At 38.8% G+C, this 7480-nt stretch overlaps 1 protein-coding gene across 1 annotated transcript; it reads left to right on the top strand.

The window, feature by feature from the left end:
• The first annotated feature begins 208 nt into the window (after nucleotides 1-208).
• On the top strand, nucleotides 209-2372 carry LOC148038765 (thiamine thiazole synthase 4, chloroplastic-like). Its single transcript, XM_087674608.1, has 2 exons — nucleotides 209-1202; nucleotides 2028-2372. The coding sequence occupies exons 1-2, from the start codon at nucleotides 276-278 to the stop codon at nucleotides 2190-2192; spliced, it is 1092 nt and encodes a 363-aa protein (XP_087530734.1). The 5' UTR covers nucleotides 209-275; the 3' UTR covers nucleotides 2193-2372.
• Nucleotides 2373-7480: the final 5108 nt, after the last annotated feature.

Raw genomic sequence — 7480 nt, 5'->3', positions numbered from 1 at the left:
TGTTCAAAGACCATCCTCTTTAGTGTGACCAGGTTGGTTTTAACCGTTGGTGCATTCGTGGGACTAGACTCTTACATCGACCGAGAGAGAGAGAGAGAGAGAGAGAGAGAGAGAGAGAGAGAGGAGAAATATCTAATGTGAGGCTGGAGGGGGCATGCAATCAGCGGGTGGCAACAACCCCTTCTATAAAAGAGCGGCCTTCACCCCCATCAAGGCATCTCCCTCCTTTCCGCTATCTCGTTCGCCTTCGTCCTCTGCTCTGAGAAGCTCCAGACATGGCCGCCCTCGCTGCCGCCTCCCCTGCCATCTCCGCTTCCCCTTTGTCAGACCTCAAGCCCTCCACCTCCTTCTCTTCCTCCTCCGCCTCTCTCTCTGGCACCCGTCTCTTTGCTCCTCTCCGCTCCTCCTCAGTTGCTTGCACCCGCAGTGCACCCGTCCATGCCTCCCTCTACTCTGATTCTCGCTATGACCTCTCTTCCTTCAAATTTGAGCCCATCCGAGAGTCTATTGTCGCCCGCGAGATGACCCGCCGCTACATGACAGACATGATTACCCATGCCGACACCGATGTTGTCGTCGTCGGCGCTGGCTCGGCGGGTCTCTCCTGTGCCTATGAGCTCAGCAAGAACCCCAATGTCAAAATTGCTATAGTTGAGCAGTCTGTGAGCCCTGGAGGTGGCGCTTGGCTCGGAGGTCAGCTCTTCTCGGCCATGGTGGTGAGGAAGCCTGCACATCTCTTCTTGGATGAGATTGGCGTGCCCTACGACGAGCAAGACACCTATGTGGTGATCAAGCATGCTGCCCTGTTCACATCCACTATCATGAGCAAGCTGCTAGCCAAGCCTAACGTGAAGCTCTTCAATGCCGTTGCAGCCGAAGATCTCATCATCAAGGATAATCGCGTGGCCGGAGTTGTCACCAACTGGGCTTTGGTTTCGATGAACCATGACACTCAAAGCTGCATGGACCCCAATGTCATGGAGTCCAAGGTAGTGGTGAGTTCATGTGGTCATGATGGACCCTTTGGTGCCACTGGAGTGAAGAGATTGAAGAGCATCGGCATGATTGACAAGGTGCCGGGAATGAAGGCACTTGACATGAACACGGCTGAGGATGCAATTGTGAGATATACAAGAGAGGTTGTGCCTGGAATGATAGTTACCGGAATGGAAGTTGCAGAGATTGATGGGTCACCTCGGATGGTAAAAATTGATGCTACAACTGTTATACTGTTGTTGTTGTTTTTCAGTTGGATGATTGATTTCATGATTTTTTTAGGATAACCTGTTGTCTATGGGCATCTATTATAGGCCTTCTTTTTGAATTGTTTGGCATTCAACACGTATTTGTGTGTTACTTGGACCTGCAACTTGTAGTTCATCGTATCCGAGAACATTTTTGGATTGAGTTTTGTTTGGCATTCAACATACATTTGTGCATTACCTAGACCTGCAGCTTGTAGTTCACACCTTATTTGAGATTAGGCAGGCTGAATGACTTGCCTTTGTTGGTCTGGATCATTATTTACTGCATGTCTGGGTGAGGTAAACTGCATCATGTCTGTGTCTTCATACTTTCTGGGTGAGGTCATTCTGCTTGGAACCACAAGAGAAGCTCATGATCTGGTAATCTGTGCATTTAAGTTATAGCCATGTATATCATAGGCCGCAGCTTTTCTTGAGATGTTTAGTACATCATGTTGTTTCTTGGGTTGTTCCTCTTCAGCTGCGTGATACATACTATGCTGTGAGAGGGTGTTGAAATGTTTGGTACATCTTGTAGTTTCCTGGTTGTTCCTCTACGGTAGCGTCATACGTTCTCTGCTGTGATAGGGTATCTTGTAGACTGAAGTCTTGTAATCTAGATTCTGGCAGGAAAGTATCTTGATTGATCCAACTCTCATTTTCTCTGCCCTATATTTTTCGGGATAATTTGGTATCGGCAGTCGAATTTCTGATTTCAGTTTACATTTTTCATGGTAACTTGTTCCTTGATGTAACTGGTTACAACTGCATCTGAATCTGCAGGGGCCAACGTTTGGAGCTATGATGGTTTCTGGACAGAAGGCTGCACATCTTGCTTTGAAGGTTCTTGGTTTGCCCAACGCTTTGGATGGTTCTTACAAGCTTGGAGGAGTGCATCCTGAGCTTGTCCTTGCCTCAGCGGAGGATGAAACATCCGCCTCTGCCTAAAATGGGCGGTCCCATTGTTTGTGTTCAATTCTCTTTCTGTTGAGTCGGTCCTTGCCTAGCATTAGGTTTTAAGTAGACCTGTGTATGAGAGAAGGGTTCTTCTTGACCCTCTTTGGTCTCCTTTTGTACGTGGACTCTCGAGAATAAATGCAAATTGTCTGTGGGTTGTGGTTCTTTTTACATTTTCTCTGCCTATGGTTGGTTCTAATTTTCTGTGGCACCAGGGGTGCTTGCTTTGAATGAAGCAGGCTGAGATTAGACCCTCATGACCTGATCAGGGTAATGCCTGCGAAGGGAGTGTGCCTGTTTCTTTTTTGTGTGTGCAGGTCGTTGCCTTTGGAGGAGAATTGTCCTACCTATCCATGTTTGCTCCTTGAACTACTGTCAGCATCCTCGGTTTTTTATATGTAATTTGTCCTAATATCCGACTTATGCCAGGGGTGGCCGATTCAGATCAAGCATGTGAGATTGAATTTTAAAGCTTGATGAGGGTAGTACCTGTGAACCGTAACAAATATTTGAGGCGGTGATTGTTTGCAGGCAGAGTGATATCACTGGCAGTGACATCACTGGCAATGACAATAAATCACGTGTACAGATTGCAGGTTATTGTCTTTGCACTGGCAATGACAAGAGAAAGATGTCCACATCCGGGCATAACATCTTCTGGGTATGGTGTATATGATGTTAGATTTGTGTTGGTTCTGGGCACAAGATCTTCTGGGTAGGTGTATATGATGTTAGATTTGTGAATATTTGAGGCGGCGATTGTTTGCAGTCAAGAGTGATATCACTGGCAGTGACATCACTGGCAACGACAATAAGTTGGTTATTGTCATTGCACTGGCAATGACAAGAAAGATGGCCACATCCGGGCATAAGATCTTCTGGGTATGGGGTACATGATGTTAGATTTGTGTTGCACAGTTCCGGGCACAAGATCTTCTGGGTAGGTGTAAATGATGTTAGATTTGTGTTGTACAGTTTGTATGAGTGTTGCCACAGTACTGCAGGTGCTCCAGGATGTTGGGTTCATCACTCCCATGTATATCACATATGTAAACATCTTATGCAATGTATCTGCCACGAATAAAGTGTTTTTAGAGTCCTATATTGTGTCAGTTAAGTATTCAAATTATTGACATTAAAATTGTCAATTGCTTCAATGAATGCAATTCTATCTTGTTTTTTTTTTTCTTTTGTAATGCGCTTTCCATTTCTCAAAGGCAAAAAAAATATTTGCAGCACCATTTCAAGGGGGGGGGGGGGGGTGCAGCTGGCTACAGCCAAGAAGAAACAAAAGAGCTCAAGACATAGTCAAGAGATATAAGCCAAGAAACAAAATAGCAAACAGATATGGTATGGAATAGTCAAGAGATATAAGCCACATGCTTTAGCCCTGCAAGAGGTTAAAATGGATGAAGAGGCAATAACAGGGTATTCAGTAATTTGGGATCTCAGAGGAAGAGGCGAAGGGGGCACAATTCTATTTTGTTATTCCTGCCCATTCTTTACCTTCTTCCTTGTTGTGTGTGTTCTATTTTTCTTCCTATTAGATACTAGTTTGTGGAAACTGTTGAATTGTCTTTGGTTAGTAATATTTTTTATTTAACGAAATTTAATTGTGGGGAAACTCGAAAGTTTCTAAAGAATTGGTAGTATAAAGTAATCAATATATATTTTTAATAGTATTTTGGGAAAATAAGTTTATTCCAAACTGTTCCATTCAAATTTTTGTTGCTTAGTAAATTTTTCAATGGCAAATAAATACATTGTTAGTTTTTTAGAACCTAAATAAAGGTGCCATGAATTTGTATGAATTAAAAGGTGCCATGAATTTGTATGAATTAAAATATCTAAATATATGAAACTTTTTTCGCATTAAGCGAGCTAATAATGTAGTATATTCTAGCTCTACTAAAATACTAGCTCCAAGGTGTTGAAAAGAACTAGGAGCCTTGGAATGTACCAAGGCATAGAAATGAACTAGAAGCATTGAAAAGTTTGAGGGCATTGAAATGTTGTCTTATATCGGACTTGCTTGCTTATAGGCAAAAAAACTAAATGAAAGTGCCACGAATTTGTATGAATTAAAATATCTAAATATATGAAACTTCTTTTGCATTAAGCGAGCCAATAATGTAGTATATTCTAGCTCTACTAAAGAACTAGCTCCAAGGTGTTGAAAAGAACTAGGAGCCTTGGAATGTACCAAGGCATAGAAATGAACTAGAAGCATTGAAAAGTTTGAAGGCATTACCTTAAAAATTTTTTAGTACAAGCCTTTGATTGTGTGAAATGTCTTCTTATATCGGACGTGCTTGCTTATTGATATTTGTCAATAACTCGATGCAAAACCTAGAGAAGAACAACATTTAGATTATCCTAGTTCATCTATCAAGGTGATTATCCTTGCCATCGGATATATGACGTGTAACTTTATTTAAAGGGCGACAATCTATACAAAAATGATATTCTTGAAAATCTTTTTTAACAAAATAAGCTTGCATTGCCCAAGGGATTTTAGATAATTGTAGAAATTGTATTGTGCCATTTTAGGTGCGTTATTTAGAATGTTAATATGTTGTTCAATTGGAGTGAAGTAATGGAAATGTATATGTTCAGTGGAATGAACTTTTTTGTATATGCTTAGTGGAATGATGTGTTTTACCCTTGTGAAAGGTATATTTTGTGAGCAATGGAAGGTGAGGTAGAGAGTTACTCTTTTATATATGTTTAGTGTAATAATGTGTTTTACCCTTGTCGTGGAAGGTATATTTTGTGTGAGTATAAGACTTTTGGAATATTTGTTGGCTCAATTCTTCTGATGATGTGTACACTACTTCTATTACCAAATATATGAAATTTTTGGTGCTTCATTTACTTGTGGCTTTAATTTTTTGGCTACTTCTTTCATCAATTGATGAGAAAGTATTTAAGGTGTCAAAGTCGATAGTGTTATCCCTTCCAGTTACAAGTTTTGTGGTGCAAGTAAGTCTTTGTTGCTACTTTGAGGAGGCTTGTATGTGCGGGTGGTTATTATCCACTCACCATATCATCTGTCGGTAGTTTGCTACAGGGCAGACATGTTGAAATTAAAGCACCTAGGACAGCCTTGATTGTTACATTAGGGCAATTTTTTAAATGATTGAACATTTCATATATCTTGTGTTCATTGGTGTTGGCTTATCTTAATTGTTTATCAGTTGTTTGGAAGCCAATCATTGTCATTTAATATATTATTTTCAATTGTGCAAATTGAATATCATCATTTTTATGTTTTTGGACCTTAATGCTTGACCTTTCCTTATATAAGTTCTATCATAACATAAACTTGGTGAAAGTGCCAACTTTATAGCTTCACATAGTAGGGTCTATTATAAGTAGAAATTGATTATATTGGATTATATTGTATTGTAAGTTTTGTGAAGGGCTCATTTTTGAATTGTTTAATTCTTGAAGTGCTATTGTTGTTACATTTTGTTGAGAGAAATCTTTGAATAGTTTATTCTTAATATTGGACCAATTAATTTTAAGAGATTTCACTTTGTTGTGTGTACCATGTTGCAACGATAGCCTCTAGTACCATTCTTATTTCATGTGTTTTCCTTTCATCTTGCCACCCATGATATTTCCAAGTTTTCGAAGTGATCTATCCAAGTCAATACATCTTTTGTTGCAAAGACTTTGGACACAGAGTCTGGTAGGTTTGTTCTTGCTACTAGTTTTTGCTAATTGGCTAACGATGACAACAAAGCGTAATCAGTGTTGCTTATTTGTATCAAAGTATGTTCAAGGATTGCAATATTTATTCTTAAACTGATGGGTTAGGTTCTTCATTCATTCACTCATTATATTCTTCCATCTTTCTTCGTAAACTTTTATAGCTTTAATTGGATTTCCTTTTTATCTCAATGTAAATCAAACATCAAAATGAAGCTATTTTAATTTATAATATGTACTTTAGTTGATTCCTTTATTTGTTTACATTTGTGAAAGTTACGACTTAAATAATATTCTTAAAATTTTATGGTGTACTCTAGTAGTCGACTATTGTCAAGTGAATGGCATATGAGGTGTCTAACATGATAGAAGCTCTTCTATCATGTGTGGGGTCTATGAGGTGTCTAACATGACAGAAGCTCACACATTAGACAGTTCACATGAAAGAGACTTTATTGATTTGATGGTTGTAAGTACATTCTTTTATAGCTTTTTAGGTTGGTTACATACCTTATGTGTTGTGGGATTCATTATATATGTCTCTAGTTCCATACATTGTGGGATTCATAAGATGGTGAAGATTCTTGTATAATGATTGCTTTTTTATTCGAACGATCTTTGTTGATGTGTCCAAACTTGTTACAGTTTTTGGACCTTGGTTTTCCTTTGTTCCAATAGTCTTGCTCCTTGTGTTCAGCTTTCCCGCACGTCTTACAATCTTTGAGGTTTCCTTGCTATAGAGTGCAAAAACTATAGGGTTCAGTGAAGTTTCTTGGGTCTTTGCCTTGATCTTACTCTCTTGCTCATAGAAAGTAGCTTTCATTGCATTGAGCTTTCTATCATGTACATTCCTTAGTGTAGTCAACACCTATTCACGACCTTTATCTAGTTTTTCAACATGATTTAAGAGTATAGATATTGTCTCATCTTCTTCAATATCTTCTCCAATGCATAAGAGTTGCATCTTTAGACTTTTGACTTTGTTGATAAGTGATGTTAAGGAATCAAAGCGTTTTAAGTCCAACTTGAAGAAGTCTATTAATAGATTAATATTTGAGTTGTGGTAGAGTACATTATCAAGTTCTTCCCATGCTTGTTTTGCACCTTTTATGCTTGAGATATGGTAGAGTACACTATCTAAAAGACCCTATGCCTTATCTCCGTTGTAGATCATCAAAATCTTTTGCTTCTTTGAACATCTTTGATAAGTCCTTGTGCACGAGAAGGTACATAGTTTTATATATGTGTATGAAAACCATCACCATTAAAATTTTCCACTGCTTCTATCTCCAACATTTTGGGAATGGAGAGGTCTTATCGATGACTCACATGACAATGTTCAACTTTGATTACAAGTGGTAGATGAGATTACAATGGATATGATCAATGAGTGCAAAAAAGAAATGCATGTAGATAGTTGCTTTGTGCTTATTTAGTTTTACCCTTTAGAGAGTGTGAAAACCCATCATGAAAAACAATTTGCACAGGCAATGTGAATATGACTTGTGAACTTGTTTTAAACTATAGTAGTGTAAACTTAGCTTACAAATATCCAATTTTGAAAA

The sequence above is a fragment of the Lygodium microphyllum genome, chromosome 3, assembly GCF_053477565.2.
Source record: "Lygodium microphyllum isolate KBCC chromosome 3, Lygodium_microphyllum_v1.1.10, whole genome shotgun sequence".
Classification (NCBI taxonomy): Eukaryota; Viridiplantae; Streptophyta; class Polypodiopsida; order Schizaeales; family Lygodiaceae; genus Lygodium; species Lygodium microphyllum.
This window is presented reverse-complemented; position numbering and strand designations above follow the sequence as displayed.

Coding starts and splice junctions, on each gene's coding strand:
- LOC148038765 (XM_087674608.1), top strand. CDS start 276: ATGGCCGCCCTCGCTGCCGCCTCCCCTGCCATCTCCGCTTCCCCTTTG. Junction 1,203..2,027: donor TTGATGGGTCACCTCGGATG/GTAAAAATTGAT, acceptor CTGAATCTGCAG/GGGCCAACGTTTGGAGCTAT.